This window comes from Planococcus citri, chromosome 4 (assembly GCF_950023065.1).
Source record: "Planococcus citri chromosome 4, ihPlaCitr1.1, whole genome shotgun sequence".
NCBI classification, from domain to species: domain Eukaryota; kingdom Metazoa; phylum Arthropoda; class Insecta; order Hemiptera; family Pseudococcidae; genus Planococcus; species Planococcus citri.
The window spans coordinates 21,795,829-21,816,572 of NC_088680.1; the positions used below are offsets into that span (position 1 = coordinate 21,795,829).

Genomic DNA, 20,744 nt, shown 5'->3' on the forward strand with positions numbered 1-20,744 from the left:
GTGCATAAGCGTGGCGTATTGAACTTGCATCGAATTGTCAACGGTTTGTTGCTGTTGCGGTAATTCGGTAATTGTCGCTTGGTGCATCTGTTGATTTAAACATGCATCATACCAATCATTGTATTGTTTTTGTATTTCATCATACAATGGTTGGTGTTCATCGCTATAATAAAAATCATCATCGTCATTATATAGGGGTTGAAGGGGTACTTGTGTACCAGTTACCATTCTTGGTATTCCGTTCGGGTCTATCATCATAAACTTAGCTGGCATTATTGGCAATGGAGCATTCTGTGCTGTGGGTGGGGGCATTGGAATTGCTGCATTGGCGTTCGCATTATTTTGCGCGGGTGGTGTGTAATACACATTTTGGTTGTGATTTGCATTCCGATTGTTTCCTCGTTTAAATATATGCCTGGGTATCCACCCCTGTGGATTAGCTTGGCCTCTAATTAATGGGGGATACCGGAATGCATTCGGGCGTACCGGCGGTACCGTTGGTGCCGAAAAAAGTGGATGTTGCATTAATGGGGGTGGAGTGGGAGGGAGCGGTCCCATCGGTCCCATTTGGATCGTAGGTGGAGCATGAGGGGGCCATACCCCACTCATAATCATTTGTTGTTGCAACGTCCACTGGGGGGTTGGTTTGGATTGCACGTTCGGCATAATCCTTACCTTCTTGTGTTTAGCAAAATCGATATTAATTTCACTTAACGCACGTAGCTTTTCAATAAATTGCTCTATTGTTTGACCTTTCTTTTCGACTCGCATCTGGTATGCACCAGGTAGTTTATGTGCGATCGTATCGATTATGTAGGACGTACTACGGTGGTCAGAATGGCTTAGCGCGATAGTAAATCGAATTAATTGCCCAATTACGTCTTGTAGGCTGTTTGCACAATCAAAATTGTCGCACGCTCGTTCGAGCATATCTTGGGCACGTTCATTCCAATAGAATCTCAAAAAACTCTCCTTTGTCCGCTCGTACGTATCATCTGGCGATAACGTCGTCATCCAGGTCTCACGATCGTTCGTAGCTACCACTGTGGTAAACACATGTGCTTTATGCGCATCAGGAGCATTCGTAGCATTTGTAAAATGCTCAAATTTCTGAATGAAATCATGTGGAAACAAGCGATTTTGCTCCGTAAATACTATGTTGGATGCTTTCAATAACATCACGTCGATCTTATTAGGTTGGCGGTTGCCACCACCTCCTCCTCCGCTCGGAGCATTGTTAACACGTTGTTCGAGGGTATTGACCTTTTTGGCGAGGTGTTCGGTAGTAGCATTTGCATCCTGCAATACCTCTGCATGTTCCTCAAGCTTGTGATCCAGCTCTTGTATGTCATCAAATAATTGATGCATCTCATCATTTGTATCACTTATAAGTTTATTGGTGGTTTCCTGGAACCTGTCATTTTTCTTGACGTATGCCGCAGATGCTTTGTTGATTTTATCAACCTCTTTCTGGTTCGCTTTGGCTATATCATTGGCCTTTCCAGCCATTGACAATGCACGATTCGCCGCATTGCTCGCCTGTTGTGACGAAACGTCAATTTCATTGATCCTATTTTGCATCTCTTTTTGCTTTTTATATACCTTTTTAAAACGACCATCGACATAGTTCCAGGTATACGTAAGTCTTTCAGCAACCACATCAAACGATAAATCGCCGGGCGGCATTGTGGGAGGGTTAATTACCTCACCGTCACTCGCGGTAAGGTCATGACTTTCGTCGCCAAAATCGTTCATCTCGTGTAGTGGACCTAAGTTGTTTAATGATGGATTTCGCGACGATTTTTTACTACCTACGTTGCTTGGTTTGCGACCTTGCAAATCTCTCTCGTTTAGGCTTCGTCTGTTAGGCCTATTTCTTAGTCTGTCTTTAAGTTCCGACATACGAGCGATATATTGGAACGGGTATTAAAACAAATAAAATTACTAGCTCGTAAAACAGTAGGCGTTGACAGACAGCAGAAATGCGTGAATGAGTCACACACGCACCGCAGATATAGTTGTTCTGTCTGGGACAAGTTTCGCGCCTCGGACGTTGTACAGAGGTTCCCCTCTGAGATCAAGCGTGACGAGGTCAACTAAGTATGTAGACGCGTTCGCGCCTTTTTCACTCCTAATTGCACACGTTTATAAATATACAAATACCTACACAGGTATTTGCTATCGGAAAGCGGAAGCGAAGCACAAATTAATTAACTTTAAACACAGATTACAGTAGCTAACTGTATTTTAGGCGCGTTTTTCCGTAAGGAAAATCAAGCTCACTTTGCATGCAATAAAGATTTGCGTTGAGGCGCCAATGATAAAATAATATTGTGTCGTAGGTACCTACTAAATATACGTTCGTATATTCGATACCTACTGACTAATTACCTACTCGAATAAGCAGGTAATCGGATACGGAGATGTACTAGTGTAATTGTAATAAAGCTAATTACTTACCTCGGCTATGGGTTTTATAGTACACTACCGAACACAATAAATTATCATACGCAAAGTTCGTGTAAACGAATGTATTATTGTCAGAAATGACACAATACTTAAACCGACTCGGAGTAATAAAAGGGTTCAATACAACGATTATTCGGGGGGAATTACAAATTACGTTAACACTACTAAATTATTACTAAATTATAAAATATACAAGAACACTTTAAACCTAGGGCCGGAGCTCTAAAGAATTAAGGACATATTATCTTGGCAACTCGCTTGCTTCACGAAAACGAACTACAAGTTGGTCCAGTTGCCAAAGAAGCTGGAAGGCTCATTTGACACCTTGACCACTCATTGTTACCAACCACATCACCGAACGGTGCTGGAAGGGTTAAATTACCTGTTTATACACATACGTGTTACCATTAAGGCATATCCGTCTAACATCATAATTTTCAATTATTTATAGATCGAATAATATTTCATTTTATCTCATCGTGTACCTATTACATATCTGATCCTGATCTGAATTCCAAGTGATTCAGTCATTTTTTAATGATTTGACGATTACCAAGCAAATCGTTCGCGAACGAATTGAGTCCAATTTTTGACTATATAGGATTAAAACTGCGAAGTTTCGCGTTGTCATCAATAACTAGTTTGATTTTTCAGGAATTAAATCGTTCGCGAACGATTTTTCTCATGTGAGCAAAGCATTTGCAAATGAATCATTCAAAATGTGTCCTTTTATCCTGCCGTGTATTATCTGATCTGATTTCCACCTGACTCAGTGGCTTTCTAATGATTTAATGATTCTACGCAAATCCACCACCAACGAATATTTCTTCATGTCATGTATAGGCACCTAAATTGATTTTTCAGCGATTCATTCGTTCGCGAACGGTACCTCTTATCTGAGCAAACCGTTCGCGAACGAATCATTCACAATTTTTTTCAATACATTAAATTGATTAAATAACGTTTTGTACTATCTTGTCGTGTATTTATTATTTTTTCCAAGTGATTCATTTCAGCCGTTTTCGAATGATTCATCCATTCATAGTGTTTGAGAAAATCGTTCGCAAACGAATCAACTCCTAATAATTTTTGTTGATACTAACGCCTAGTTTTGAGGCATTTTTCATCTGATTTAACTAATTGAAGATTTGTTTATTCGCGATCGATTTTTCGTCTTTGATCAAATCGTTTGCGAATGAATCAAATCATATTTTGAATCAATTAAATTTAAAGCGCTGTTATTCGCTATGAAAACGGAAAAAAATTCACGAAAATGTCATAAAATGTTGACATTGCTTACATACCTACTCCTTCAGAAAACCAGCAGATTAGGTAAGTACCTAATAATGTCGTAATATTGTAATTGTGCAATGATTCCACAAAATATGAACAAATTAGGGTGAAATTATCATTAACAAAAAAAAGTGAAATTAACATAGTAATGATTGAAAATCTTCTTAAGCTACATTATTTCACAGAAAATCTGTTGAAAATAAGGTGAAAATTGATAAAATATTGTAAGAATGTCAATTTTTTAAAAATAAAGAAATATTGAATGATATTCAAAAATCAACAACAAATTGGCGCAGGTACAAAAATTTGGTGAAATTCATATTAGAATTTTCAGGAAAGTACATATGACACTTTTCATCAAGTTTTGAAAATATTTTACCAACTTTTGCTTAGTTTTCAACCGTTTTACGTTGATTTCACAAATTTTCTAGCAAGTTTTCCACAAGTTTTGTGGTAATTTTCGTGAAACTTTTTCAAATGTGACTTTCTTTTAGGTAAATCATCTTTATGTAAGTTCAGTTGATTTTTCACAAAGCTTAGGAAACTTTTTATGCGACTCGTAGTTACTTAATTTTAATGGTTTTTATCATTTTTGATTTCATTTTCCTTGGGTAAGTAAATATAACCTGTTTTTGTGATTTTCGACCACTTTTAGATTGATTTTGCCATTTTATAAAATTTTTCTCAATTTCCAACTACGATCTATAAATACCGACGATCTGCTTATGCATAAATTCGTGCTCATTCGACTCACTTAGACTTCTTCTTTCCTTCAAGTCCTCATAAAGAACCCATTATTTTGAAATAACATTAAAACATCTATTCCTAATATAATATATCTTGAGAGCTGACTTCTCTCCTTAAAAACAGATAAATACTAACCTCAGGTAAATCTTTGGTAGGTCCAATATTCATACCACCGACTTGAATCAAATTAGGAGGCACAGGCATGGCCGAATGAAGACTCGGATAGTTATTGAAAAAAGTAACGCTCGAATTTTTCACAACTTCTTTCACCGTCGGTATATCACTACCAAACACCTCTCGAGCAAATTTTTCAGCTGGAATGGTTGTATAGAATAATCCAACAGTATGCATCATCACGTAACGATACGTATTCCTTAATCTATCCGCAAAAGACATCATTGGAATCGGGCAAACACCAGTATTGGCATCAGGTACAAATGACGGATTATTGATAGCCCCTATGGTACCCGAGAGCCAAGATAGAATCATATTGGAAAATATACTGATCAATGGACAATCGAACTTGTAAGCGAACTGAGCGTACCAATCATTGTGACCGAATTCGGTGATCATTAAATCAAATTTATCTGTCGAGCTGAGAAGTTCTTTCATAGGTGAACATTTGAGTAATTCTTGGCTCGATTTGGGTTGAATGTTGAAATACATATTGAAAAATCCCATCAAATCTGATCCGAAGGTTTCATTCAACATTCCAGTCGCTATTCGCTGAGTTGGCATACAAGGTCTTATATCTATTTCGAGATATTCGGTCGACTGAGAGCTGTCAGGAAACATCGTGTAAACGGTGAGGTTATGGCCACGTTCGGCTAATTTCACCAGCAGCGATCTAACGAACCAGTAATGACTTCGGAATGGTGTAGGAAAAAAGCCCAAGATATTGGCTCCATTGGCCGAACAACACAAGCACAACAAAAGAACAGCTATTTTCATATTGTATGAGGTAAGGTGAATGATCGCGTCAACATACAAATATACCTACGAGTATACTTCTTCACTAACTGAATGAGAATCGCGGACTACTCTGAAATTTAAATTTCAACTTCTCATGACGATTTTCAAAAATCGTATGTACGAGTACTTCAATGTTATCGCACTGTCCTTTGAACCTAGATAGTCAGTCGTTGTACCAGGTACAGAACCTAGATAATCTGTCGTACCAGGTACGCAATGTACATGAAAAGTAAAAAGTGAAAAACAAATGGCTCTTCAATACCCAGAGTACTTTCTAGAAAGAGAATTTGTTTGTGAGGTACCAGGTACAACTTTATCAACATTCAATATACCATTGAGAAAGCCAGTAATCATATCTGTTTTTAGATTAAGTAATTAAGACACGAATACGCGATGAAATTTTAATCACATTATAGGAGCAGATAAAGCAATTTCAAAAACTTCAAAAATATGGGAGACAATTTAAGAGCTTGAGAAATGAGAACGAACTCGAGGCACTTTAGGTACATCTTCTCATTCTACTGCAAAAATTTGGACCCTCTAGGTCAATTTGAAGGGGCTACAGGCTTTCCTAAAAGCCAAAAAACTCGTAAAATAACCCAAAATTTCGTTTTTTTTACCACGGAAAGGGATCAAATAGGGGAGGGAAAATAAAACCTGCAAAAAGCACTCAAGTGACACACGAAATTTCAATTTTTCATGATGACTTTCAGATATCATATTTCAATTTTATCGCATTGTAGAAGCTTGATAATCTTTCGTACCAGGTACGTATGTAACATTAAAAGTAAAGAGTGAATGACAATAATTGACAAATGGCTGCTCTCATCTCATTTCCAACTGATTCAGATTCAGCCGTTTTCGAATGATTTGACAATATTCTAAGCCAATCGTTCGCGAACGAATTGAGACCAGTTTTCGATGATGGGATTAGAACCGTGATATTTCTTCATATCATCTACATACTTATAGGTACCTCTACCTAGTACAGTACCTACTTAAGTTGTTTTTTTTTGTGATTCATGCGTTCGCGAACGATTTCTCTAATCTGAGCAAGCCGTTCGCGAACGAATCATTCACTTTTTTTTACAGATTAAATAATTCTTTGTTCTATCTTGTCGTGTATATTATATTATCTGATCTGATTCCCAAGTGATTCATTCGCTTTCGAAGGATTCATCCATTCATCGTTTCTGAGAAAATCGTTCGCGAACGAATCGACTCCTAATAATTTTTGTTGACACTAACGCCAAGTTTCGAGGTATTTTTCATCTAGTTCAAGTACTCGTAATTGAAGATTTATTCATTCGCGATCGATTTTTCGTCTTTGATTAAATCGTTCGCGAACGAAGTAAACCATCTTCAATTATTTAAAACGTCATGATTCCCCATAAAAATTGGGGGGGGGGAATCCACAATCATTCCATAAAATATAAATAAATATGGGTAAACTAATCTTTTTTAAAAAAAAAAAAAAAACAGTAAAATTAAAATACCTAATAATAATTGAAAATCTTAAGCTTCACGATTTCAACGAAGTATGAAATCTCAGAATTTGACCCAAAATTGCTCAATTATGAAAGTTGCCGGAAAAATTAATTGAAAAATAATCGAGCACTTGCTTAGTGTGTTTTAAATGTAAGTTATTCAATTTGTTTGAAAAAATAATATGCATAAATGCTTTTTTTAGGGGTGCCTAAAGTGGGGGGGGGCTCTAAAAAAAGATTCAAAATTACGAATATACATGGGAGCTTAATTAAACTTTTTCATCCAGATAATTGAATATACCTTAAAATGTTACGTTTGGCGCAAATCGCAGGTTTCTAGTTTTCCAGGTGTTCTCAAAATATCAAAATTACAAAAAATTGGAAAATTGGATTTTTGAGATCCAGTGCAAAATTTTATTGGGATCAAAATTTGGCAGACTATGGAGGTCTTCTGTAAAAAAAACTTTTTAGCGGGGTTCAAAGGGCTAGGTTCAAAATGGTGGTTCCAAAATTTTCCTAAAAATCAACCCCCTCCCCATTTCTACTCCCGAGGGTCAAAAATAGGAAAATTGTGAGAGGGATATATGGCGGTCCTGTTAAGGGATATTAGGGACAGTTACCACCCTGTGGTGGTAACACTGGAAAGCGTCGAGTGCTGGACCTACGTGTCAGGTGCTCGGCGCCGTGGCAGTCATTCTTTATGTACTATTGTGTAGTAAAGGGTTAGTGTCGTGAGTTTATCTAATTTGGTGTATTGAGTTTAGTGCGTCGTGGTGTCACACATGTGTTTTGAGTTTAATATCATTTTCCTTTTGTGTCTTATTTTATGTAAATGTGTCTTGAGTTTATTATCTGTGTAACTTTTATATATTGTGTAATATTGTCAGCCGAAGTAGGCAATTTGTAATATTATCCAACATTCGTGTATTGTAACGTACGAATAAATAGTTGAAGTGCAACGCGTATACATCTTATTCACTTAAGGTAGTAATATACCACTAGCCAGGGGTAAGTTTATCCATCTCAGGTGTGCTTATTATCTATTAATACCTTTACAAAATCATCTGTCACCTCGCACAAAGTTTATCTGGTTCAAACATAATTTTACGCTAAACAAGTTTTAAAAATAATACTCAGTGGTTCCCAAAATTATTTTTGTATTTGCAACTTTGGGCACCCTTGAAGCCCAAAAATTGTCATTTTGGGTTAACTAACTGCGGATTCGTATTTGGGACATTTATTACAACATTTTAGGAGTGATCGAGTCGATAACTGTCTAACAACCTCATTGCAACTCTTCCTTTGGTGCCAAGTTTACCCATTCTTTTCATATCAATGCACTTTACCTATATGCAATTTTTCAATTTTTATGATTCAGAAATAAGTTTTGTTATTCCTCTACTACAAATTTTCTTGTCAATTTTTGAGAATTTTCGTAAAACTTTTTCAAATGTGACATTGTTTTAAATCATTTTTCACAAAGTTTCAAAAATTGTTTATGCAAGTTATTTTTTAATGTTTTTTTTTAAAATCAATTTTTATTGTTTAGTACTTACTTTGGATGCCTGTTTTCGTAATTTTCAACAATTTTTGGATTGATTCCGCCTTTTCAGACAATTCTTCCCAATTTCAAACAATTTATAAATACCAATGATCTTATTAAAAATGGAGAAGCTAACCATCAACAAACAAATGAAACCAAGCACGATGCTGAAGAAAAAACTACTATCTGCTAGGCACAGATTCCAGGATATACTTAGCTACATTAGCATGACATCTGTGGCATGGTTTTCAATTAAACCGAATGCCGAAACCAAAACCTTTCCAAATACATAAGATCAAAAATATAATATTGGAATATGGGATCTAGGCAGAGATGAACCCTCAGTTTAAATGAAAACGAATGTCTATGAAAGGATCGACCACGTCGATAGAATGCAAAAAATAAAATCATCCAAGCACATTCAACGGAAATCCGACGAAGAAAAAATTCACTGATACTTCAGCCCCCCCCCCCTCGAAGCAAGTTCTTCGCAACAACAGGCAGATCACGATCAAACAGTCTACCGCTGACATTGATATGACAAAAAGGGTGTCTACCAAAATCTTATGGTTAAAAAAGAAGGACCTTGGAAGGACCTTTCGGAAGGACATTTTCAAAGGATAAACAAATAGTCGAGAAAATACATCAGCAAACGATGGAAATAATCAAATTGGTTTTCATTAACAAAATACCTACGTTTAAAAAAAATTTAAAATTCTGAAAAATTGAATTTTCACTTTTCGCTTGATTTTAATTAAATGACAAAATTATTTGAAAATTTGGAAAAAAGAACGACTTTTCGCAAAGAAGGACCCATAGGCAAAAAGATGAACTTTTCCTAACCTTCTGAATCGGAAGAACTGTTAGACACCTTGCAAACCCACAACTTTATCATCAAATGTTAAACAATAAGAACACCATTTGATAACTAATACCAACCTGAGGCAGAAGTTTAGCAGATTCTACGTTCATACCACCAATCTGAATTAAATTAGGAGGCACTGGCATGGCCGCATGAAGACTCGGATAGTTATTAAAAAACGTCACGCTCGTATTTTTCACAACCTCGTTCACCGTTGGTATATCACTACCAAACACCTCTCGAGCAAATTTTCCAGCTGGAATGGTTGTATAGAATAATCCAATAGTTTGCATTATTGCATAATGACACGTATTCCTTAATCTATCGGCGAAAGACATCTTTGGAATCGGACAAACAGCGCTATTGACATCAGCCACAAATGCCGGATTCGAAATTGCTCCGATAGTATCGAAAAACCAAGATAAAACCATATTGGGAAAAATATTGATCATTGGACAATCGAACTTGTAAGCAAACTGAGCATACCAATCATTGTGAGCGATTTCGGTGATCAATAAATCAAATTTATCTGTCGAGCTGAAAAGTTTGTTCAGAGGTGAACATTCGAGTAATTCTTCGCTCGATTTGGGTTGGATGTTGAAATACATATTGAAAAATGCTATCAGATCAGATCCTATTGTATCATTTAACATTCCAGTCATTGGTGGCTGAGGTGGCATACATGGTCTTACATCTATTTCAAGATATTTACTCGACTGAGAGTTGTCAGGATACATGGTGTAAACGGTGAGGTTATGCCCACGTTCGGTGAGTTTTAACAAGAGCGGTCGAGCGAATACGTAATGACTTCTGAATGGTGTAGGAAAAAAGCACAAGATATTGGCTCCATTCACCGAGCAACAAAAGCACAACAAAAGAACTGCAATTTTCATATTTTAGGTAAGTCAAGCGATCGCGTCAACGTAGGTACAAATCTTTCTTTACTAACTGAACGAGAACCGAGGACTACTCCCAATTCTTAAATTTCAACGTTTCGTGATTTTCAAATGTCATATTTCAATTTTATCACATTGTAGAACCCAGATAATCTACGTAACAGGGAAAGTAAAGTGTGAATAACAAAATGTCTGTTTAATACCCAGAGTATTTCCAAGAACGAGAATTTGTTTGTAAGATGAAACTTATCAACATACAATGTACTATTGAGAAAGCCTATAATCATATCAGTTTTCAGATTAGGTAATCCATACACGAATACCTGATGAAATTTTAATAAGATAAGGGCAAATTAAGCAATTTCTAAAACTTCAGAAATACAATGGAAGACAATTTAAGAGCTTGAGAAATGAGAACGAACTCATTTCACTGTATATCAAATTCCATCCGGTTAATTATACTAAATTAACAAGGGCATTTGGGTCATTCCACGCCAATTCGACCCCAATAAGTGGCAAGAGAGGGGGAGGGGGGTCGGCGATTTTTTTGACATTTTTCCTTTGGAAAGACCTTCCGAAGGGATGACCAATGGCTCAAATCGCAGCTCTCTAGCCCTTTTTTGAAGGCTGCTAGGGGGTGTCAAAGTTTTCAGTGAACCTAAAATATCATCCATTTCAGCAGTGGATAACTCGATAACCGCGATACCTACCAAAATGGAGGTTTTTCCAATAGTTAGGGGTTTTGAAATGCTTTTTAGGGATATCATGAAAATCAGTGTTGCCACTTTTTTTCGTACGAAAAATTAGCTGGAAAAGTTTCAAAACGTAGTTTTCATATCGTTTCGGCTCTAAAAAATTCTGAAAAAAATATATTATGGACAACTTTTCATGCTGAACAAGATATTAAAAAATTTGGAAGGCATTACTTCGTAAAGTCAATTTAAAAAAATTGAAAATTTGCGAAAAAATACGACTTTTTGATATTTTTTTTTTTTGGGAGGTGGGGGTGTTTATAATTACAAGATTATTACACCCGTAAGGGGGGGGGGGGTTAAATTGAGGTTGATGTTTTTTATTAGGGAGATGAATTTTTGTATTTCTGAGGGTTCGTCAGGGATAGTGGGTGGGTTTTCTTTTATCTGTAGTGTAAGTCTGTTTTGTTTTAGTTGGGGACAGTTGAAAAGTATGTGTTGGATGGATGTGGGTTCGTTTCTGCAAAATTGGCATGAGGGTTTTGGTTCTTTTTGGTATAAGTGGTTATGAGTAATTTTTGTGTGGCCTATTCTTAGTCTGGTAATCAGGATTTCTTCTTTTCTGTTCAGGTGGCCTAGATTTTTCCAGGGGAGGGTAGTTTTTTTATGTTGGAAGAGTTTGTTTGAAGTTTGTTGTGACCAAAAGTTCTGCCAGTTAGTAAATGTGTTGTGAGTGATTAGAGATTTAATGTCATCAGGAGTGAGAGTGGTAAGAGGGGAGGGGGTAGCGGCTGTTTTTGCTAATCTATCAACAGTTTCGTTTCCAGTGATACCTATGTGGCTGGGAACATACATGAAGCTAATTGAGTAATCATAATATTGGAGGTTAAAAAGGGACTTATGTATGTCTTGGACTATGGGATGGTCAGAAAAAATGTTTTGAATGGATAGCAGTGAACTTAGTGAGTCGCTTTGGATTAAGAATTTTTTGTTTTCTGATTGGATGGAAATTATATCTATTAGGCAATGTTTTATGGCAGTGAGTTCAGCAGTAAAAATTGAGGCACAGTTGTGAATTTTGAAACTGAGAACTTTGTCATTAATTAAGTAAGCATAACCAGTATGAATATAAAACATGAAAAAAGTTTTGATTGGTCAAGTTGGCCCATTTGACCCCTATTTTTACGTATCCGTTGAAAAAGTTTAAAATTCCCTTTCTCTCGATAATTACATAAGAGTATCAAGAAAGTCTATCAAAATTCCTCGTAATCGTTAAGACTCAGAAAAAATAAATACTTACCTGAGGCAAAATCTCAGCAGGCCCCACATTCATACCACCAATAGCAATTAAATTAGGTGGCATAGGTAGGACAGCATGAAGACCCGGATAGTTATTAAAAAGCGTCACACTGGTGTTCCTCACAATCTCCTCCAACGATGGCATTTCATCACCAAAAACCTCCCGAGCGAATTTTTCCGCAGGAATAGTCGTATAAAACGATCCAATAGACCTCATCATCAGATAATAATACGTATTGAATAATCTATCACCAAAATACATCGATGGAATAGGAGAAACTCCACTTTGGACAATTGGCACAAACGCAGGATTTGAAACAGCTCCTATAGAATCAATAACCCAGGGAAGGATCATATTATGATACACGTTGATCATAGGACATCCGAACTTGTAAGCGAACCCAGCAAACCAATCATAATGAGTGATGCTCGTTAAAAATAAATCAAATTGATCTCTCGAATTGAAAAGCTGATCCAAAGATGAACATTTGAGAAACTCTTTACTCGATTTCGGTTGAAAGTTGTAAGCCATTTTGAGAGTAGACATTATGTTATCGGATGCCATAATATCATCCATGGTTCCTTGTTTTGGAGGCTGCTGAGACGAGGTACACGGTCTCATATCTATTTGACGGTATTTAATCGACTGATGAGAGTGGTCTGGATACATTGTATATACAGTGAGGTTATGCCCACGATTGGCCAGTTCCACGAGAAGGGGTTTAACGAACACAAAACTACTTCTGAATGGTATGGGAAAGAAGCATAAAATATTGGCTCCATTTGCCCAGTAACACAAACACGATAAAATTATTACGATTTTCATAGTTTTTAAAGAAGCTAATCGCAATCACGTACGCGGAGATTCGCACTTAAGCACCAACTAATTGAAATCTGTGAATTACTTAATACACATCAGGTATGGCAAATTGAAAATATATGTAATTTAGATATAATTAATTATACCTATCAGTATTTCAAAACTACCTATCGCGAAAGTGTAATGTACAAATAATAAAATAGAATTAATAAAGAATCGAAGGTTTTGTTTTTACAGGTTTTGAACCCCTGATTATGAAACAGATCATTACAAAGTACCAAACGTACATACAAGTTTTAGCAATCATTTCTAATGATTTTCAAAGCCTTTGTAAGTACCTAACCATTTCTTTCAAGTACGAATTCGACTCACATATACATTTAGTAACGCTTCATTCAAGAAATTTCTGATAATACCGAGCTCAAATTAATTCAAGGTGGACAGAGAAAAGTTATAGGTGGTGTTTATTTATTTTCACTTGAGAAAGATAAGTGGAACGATTCATCATTTTTATTTTCATTCGAGAATAATTAATTCTTGTATTAGTGTGTTTCAAAAATAGAAAGGTGAAAAAATTTCCAGCAGGAGGCAAATGCTTCCAATTCTGAAATACATTTTGTCATAAATCAAAGAGAATGAATTTGTGAAACTGATAATCCCTCACCATGTTTGATGCTGATCATATTTCTTTAAAAACTGATAAATAGGTACTAACCTGAGGTAAGACTTTGACAGGTTCAATATTTATACCACCGACTTGAATCAAATTAGGAGGCACAGGTATCGCAGCATAAAGACCCGGATAATGATTAAAAAACGTCACACTGGTATTTTTCACAATCTCCTTCAACGGAGGCATCTCATTGCCAAAAACCTCCCTTGCGAACTTCTCAGCAGGGATAGTCGTATAAAATAATCCGATAGTTTGCATCATTAAGTAAATATACGTATTGAGCAATCTGTCCGCAAAAGGCATTTTTAAAATTGAACAAACATTGCTAATGTAATGAGTTACATAAGCCGGATTCGAGATAGCTCCTATGGTATCAGATAACCAAGGCAAGACTGAATTAGGAAAAACGTCGATCATTGGACATCCAAACTTGTAAGCGAACCCAGCATACCAATTATTATGGCCTACATCGGTCAAGAATAAATCGAAGTGTTCCGAAGACTTGAAAAGTTCATTCAGAGGTTCACATTTGAGAAAATCTTCACTCGAATTTGGTAGGAAATGGTACATCATGTTCAAAAATGACAATGTGTTAAACTCCATGATATTTTCAACTTTTAGTTGTACATCTTGCAAAGGTGGTATACATGGGCTAATATCTACTTGACGAAACTTCAGTGATGGAGAATAGTCCGGATACATGGTGTATACGGTGAGGTCATGCCCACGTTCGGCCAATTTCATCAGAAGTTGTTTAGCAAACGCGTATTGATTTCGGAATGGTGTAGGGAAGAAGCATAAAATATTGGCTCCATTTGCCAAGTAACACGAGCACAACAAAATCACCACGATTTTCATTATTTAGGACGGTTGATCGCGAAAAAAAATAATTTTTCACTAAAGCAACTACTCCTAACACTACAACATATCGTACTGACAATGAGTCACACTTCAGTATGATTTTATCGCAAACGAATGAACAGCAGCTTGATTCAAGTACAAGAGCCTATGAGGATTAGTAGCCACTCAAAACTGAAAACAACCTTCGTTAAGCACGACTTCTTCACATGATTCCACTTTGAACGTATTAATCATTATGAAAATTTAAAGCACCAGATAACCATTCTAAAAGATGAGAGTTTCGGCTCTTTTCCTGCAAATTCTTCACATTAAATGCAACTCTCTCAAACCTTGATACTGTAATCTGGATTAATTTGAAAACACATAAATAATATACCTACTTAAGGAGAAAAATGAGCCCATATGAAAGATTCATTCATTCGTTCGCGAACGACTTTCCCACCCCTCAATAAATCCTTCAAGAACAAATTATCTTTAGCTTTTGTTACGGGATTTGAAAAAGTCAAATTTCACCACGTACTCTTTCACTGGATTCGTTCTCGAACGATTTGTAAATTCTGAGCAAATCGCTCGTGAACGAATTGAGTCCAGTTGTTGATCAATTTCATTCTTTCGCGAACGAACCATTCACAATTATTGTTACTGGGTCATTCCACGTGAACTCGGCTAAGAAGTGGAAGGGAGGGGGATCGAAGATTTTTTTGAAATTTTTCTTGTGGAAAGAACTTCCGAAGCCGAAGGAATACTCAATGGCGCAAATCGCAGCCCTCTAGCTTTTTTTAAAGGCTGCTAGGGGGTGTCAAAGTTTTCAGTGAACCTAAAATATCATCCATTTCAGCAGTGGATAACTCGATAACCGCGATACCTACCAAAATGGAACTTTTTCCAATAGTTAGGGATTTTGAAAGGCTTTTTGGTGATATCATGAAAATCAGTGTTGCCACTTTTTTTCGTACAAAAAATTAGCTCGAAAAGTTTCAAAACGTAGTTTTAATATCGTTTCGGCTCTCAAAAATTCTGAAAAAAATATATTATGGACAACTTTTCATGCTGAACAACAAATTAAAAAATTGGGATGGCATTATATTTCGAAAAATCGATTTAAAAAAATATGAAAGTTTGCAAAAAAATGCGATTTTTTGATTTAAAACATGAAAAAAAGTTTTGATTGGTGAAGTTGACCCATTTGACCCCTATTTTTACGTATCTGTTGAAAAAATTTGAAAAAAACTACTCACTCGATGAAATGAACTCACAAAAAAATCAAAATTTGAAAAATTCAATTTTCAATTCCAAACATCAAAAAAGTTTAAATTGATTCATTGTCTTATTTTGACTCTTTTTTTTGACGTATTTCATAAAAATTACACTCATAGCAAAAAATTAAAATAATTCCGTCAGTATTTTGATTTTTTTGTGATGAGATCGCGAACAAATATTCTTCAATTACATATTATTATCGCCAGATAGTTATAGCCTCGCTAAAAACCTCTTTCAAATGCCAATTCAAACCAAATGCATTAGTAACCCGTCATTTAAGGAATTTTGGACAGATTTTATAGTACTTTTTGAAAATATTTGGAATAGAAAAAATATGCCTGAAGTCTCCAGAACTACTTTAAACCTCTTGCAATCGACTCAGTATGTTGATATCAAGGTTTACAGTAAATTTCAACTTCCAACTTTTTTGGGCAAAATTTTCAACTTTCAAAAATCTTTTGAGGACTCCAGAACTGCTCAAATTAGTGGGAACCCTTTTCCAACCCACCTACTGAGAAATTCACCTAAAATTTAAAAATGCACTTGAGCCACTGAAATTTTGGCTTATGATGTATTTATTTTTCTTCGATTTGCGGCAAGGTATAATCAATTTTAAATCAAATGAAATTTTTTTCTTCGCCTATATACTTGAATACTATTTTTGTGATTTTTTTCTATTCCACTAGAAGCAAAAACCTGACATAAAATAAATTTTATGTTTTAAAATAGGTATACCTCGACATTAAAAACTCGTTTCTTTAAAACTGATACCAACCTGAGGTAAGATCTGAGCAGGTCCCACATTCATACCACCAACTTGAATCAGATTAGGAGGCACTGGCATCGCAGCATGAAGACCAGGATAGTTATTGAAAAACGTCACACTGGTATTTTTCACAATCTCTTTCAGAGGAGGTATTTCATTACCAAAGACTTCGCGAGCGAACTTTTCCGCTGGTATGGTCGAATAAAATAATCCGATGGTTTTCATCACAACGTAATAATACGTATTGAATACTCTATCCGCAAACGACATTTTTGGAATTGGAGTAACTTCGCTGATCATATTAGGGACATACGAAGGATTAGAGATAGCTCCAATCGTATCGGCAACCCAAGGAAGAATCATATTTTGATAAATGTTGATCATTGGGCAGGAGAACTTCGCAGCAAACCCAACGTACCAATCATTATGAATGAAACTTGTTATAAACAAATCAAACTGATCTGATGAATTGAAAAGCTTCTCCATAGGTGAGCACATGGAAAATTCTTCACTCGATTTTGGTTGGAAGTTGTACAATAACATATGAGCTGATATTATGTTATTAGATGAAACAATATCATCCATTGTTCCTGGTTTTGGCGACTGAAAAGGCATACACGATTTTATATCTATTTCATGGTACTTGATCGACGGTGGATTGTCTGGATACAGTGTGTATACAGTGAGATTATGCCCACGTTCGGCTAATTTCAGCAGGAGGGGTTTCGCGAATGTATAAGAACTTCTGAATGGCATAAGAAAAAAGCCTAAAATATTTGCTCCATTTGCCAAGTAACACAAACACAACAAAATAATTATGTTCTTCATAGTGTAAGGTGGTGATTAATCATGAGGAGACTTCGTGAGCGATACCATGAAATCCGGGTACTACTAGCACTAAACGTTTCAAAATGGAATATATAGGCTTACATTTATGTACTTGTTTTCAAAGTACAAATTATCAGTATAGGTACTTAATATTTCACTTAAGTAAATACCTAATCTGTATTTCTAAATCATCATGAAAATTTCAAAATTCATAAAGGAGTTCATGAATGATAAGAATTGATGCAAATTCGCACTGTTGACGCTATTTTAAAGATTTAGTTGAAAATTCCTAAACAATAAATTGAGAAGATTTTTATCATTTATGATCCTTGAAATTGGTCTAATCGATAGATTATTGAAATCACTTGACAATAAAATGGTTTGTGATGCCTACGTAATGATCATGGAATGAAATAAGTGATCCTGACCTGAGAGGACACCCCAACTGCCCCACGTTGGGCGCCAATGAGAGATATTCTAAGGTTCCAGACTTCCTGCTGTGGGTGTGGCTGTGGGTAATAGAATGATGTTGGGATATTCTACGTTCAGAGACTCCCAGAATTGTTCACCTGAAAGGGAACACATCCGCTCGGGGCTCAGCTAGCTCTACTCAATAGAACTTGAAAAACACTCATACAATGCACTACCTACCTCAAATAATAACAAAGTCACTCACTCGAAATGATGTATTGAAAGTAAAATATCGTCCATAGTTCCTTGTATTGATGGCTGAGTTGGTATACACGACCTCATATCAATTTGACGGTAATTAATTGATTCGGGATTGTCAGGATACATTGTGTATACGGTGAGGTTATGCCCTCGTTCGGTCAATTTCGCCAAGAGTGGCTTAACAAACGCGAAGTGACTTCTGAAGGGTATAGGAAAAAAGCACAAAATATTGGCGCCATTTGCGCAGTAACACAAGCACGAAAAAATTACTACGAGTTTCATTATTTAAAGCAACTTGTCACGCCACTAGATACCTACTTCTTCACTAATATAATTAAATCCCAAAGTTACTACTACGTCATGGCATCTCATTCTCAACGCAGAATAAAATATGGCTGTTTAATTCTAGAAAGATTAGAAATCATCATAAAATGAAATCTTGGTTCGTTAGAGACGACTTCTGTGATATTTCGCTCGAAGGGCGTGAATCTTTAAATTATTACTACAAACGTTTATTTAACAAAAAACAGAGGTTTTTATCAATTTTTGCAAAAAGAAAAAGAGAAAAAATAAAACTATTTTTTACGTTTAGGTAACAATTTTGCAAAAATCGAGAATTTTTATTAATTTATTTAGACTAAAAACTGTTTCTTTTTTCATTCTTTGTAGAAAAAGTGTGACTTTTTGAAAGAAAAGGGACTGGAAATTTTTGGCAAAAAGTGATAAATAGATTTTGAAGGACAGTAGGTAATAAATTCGTAATAATTTCAGATAAGAAGAGTTCAAACTCTGAAAAAGAAAAAAAAATATAATTCATCGCTCATTTACTTTTATATTTTCCCGCCATTTCCAAACTACGAAATACATATTAGTTTTACGAATCGAATCTTAAATTTGTAGAGTTAGTGATACCAAGTTTTGTTATGTATTCTTTCAACTGGTGTGAATTTTAACCCCCCCCCCTCTTTTATCCGCCAACCAGAAAACCCTCGGGAAAAATCAAAACATTACAAAAAACATTGCTTTTTACTTCATGAATTATAACTTTTCAAATGCTTTCAACTTCGCTGCGCTCGGGTTGGATCATTTTCCCTTTTCTCTAATCAAAGTTACAGGGTTAAAAAATAGACATTTCTCATCAAAAATAATGTTGTTTTACTCGAGAGGAATTTTGAATTTTCGAAAGCTTTTGCCAGCACATTCTTGAAAACATTTTAATTTTCTGAAAATTCAGAATTATCAATTTTTCAAAACTTTTGCCTTCGTTTCGCTCGGGTACATTTTAAATTCTACTACACAAATTTTTTTTCAAAGAATGGAAAAATGAGGCAACCTGTAAAAATCCAAAAATATAACCAAATCAATAAAAAACTTCAAACTTTTTTTAAAATATAAAATTATTCAGCATTTTTTTTCAACTCTGCCTTCCAAAATTTGTTCGAACCTCCCCTGGCCAATTTGTTAGAAGCATTTTTGCGGGAAGGGAGAGAAAATTTGGGGAAAACCTCGCAAAAAAAATTAAGTAAAATTTCGGTCTCACCTTCTTCTCCAGCCACGACACATTTTGCTTAATCGGGAGATATCGGATGCATTTCTTCAGTCGGATAATCAGAGGCTACTGTACTTAATATTTCCCTTAAATACCCAGTCTATATTTCTAAATTATCATGAAAATTCAAAATTCGTAAAGGAATTAATGAATGATAAGAATTGACGCAAATTCACACTCTTCACGCTATTTTTGTGATCTTCAAAATATTAATCTAATCGGTGGATTATTGAAAACTCTTGACAATAAAACGGTTTGTGACGCCTACGTAATCATCATGGTATGATATAATATACTTAAGTTATTGTTTGAGTACTGTAGCCTTCAAAGAAAGGCATACCTAAGTTCGTGGTCATTCGATCCACTTTTTTGAGAAACCAGACCTCTTCCTTCCTTTGAATCCTCATAAAAGAACTTATTATTTCGAAACCATGAAACATCGACTCCTTAAACTGACAACCTCACCAACATGGGTAGTTCCTCGCACGCAGAAAAATGATGCTGATGTTTCTTTAAAAACTAATGAATACTAACCTGAGGTAAAACTTTGGCAGGTTCAATATTCATACCACCGACTTGAATCAAATTAGGAGGCAAAGGTATCGCAGCATGAAGACCCGGATAGTGATTAAAAAACGTCACACTGGTGTTTTTCACGATCTCCTTCAGCGCAGGCATCTCATTGCCAAAAACCTCACGAGCAAACTTCTCGGCTGGGATGGTTGTATAGAACAATCCGATAGTTTGCATCATTAAATAAATGTACGTATTGAACAATCTATCCGCGAAAGGCATCTTTTAAATTGAACAAACATTGCTAATAAAATTCGTTATATATGCCGGATTCGAGATAGCTCCGATGGTATCAGAAAGCCACGGCATGACGGCTGTATTGGGAAAAACACTGATCATGGGACAGCCAAACTTGTAAGCAAACCCAGCATACCAATCATTATGACTTATATCGGTTACAAATAAATCGAATTGATCTGTCGAATTGAAAAGCTCATTCAGGGGTGCACATTTGAGAAAATCTTCACTCGATTTTGGTTGGA

The 20,744-nt window shown here is 35.8% G+C and overlaps 1 protein-coding gene across 44 annotated transcripts in view; it reads right to left on the bottom strand.

Moving 5' to 3' along the window:
• LOC135844663 (UDP-glycosyltransferase UGT5-like) overlaps positions 1-20,744 on the bottom strand; it is a 448,533-nt gene that overhangs the window by 100,639 nt on the left and 327,150 nt on the right. The window contains exon 1 of one of the 44 annotated variants that reach the window (XM_065362965.1): positions 13,796-14,626. The exons of 41 other annotated variants lie outside the window; for them this stretch is intronic. In XM_065362965.1, the coding sequence (XP_065219037.1) occupies positions 13,796-14,611 (816 nt within the window). In that variant the 5' untranslated portion in view covers positions 14,612-14,626. Of the gene's footprint in view, positions 1-4,644; positions 5,546-12,261; positions 13,101-13,795; positions 14,627-20,744 lie in introns of those variants that run through there. 2 more of the 44 variants (XM_065362948.1, XM_065362961.1) reach the window with 2 other exon arrangements.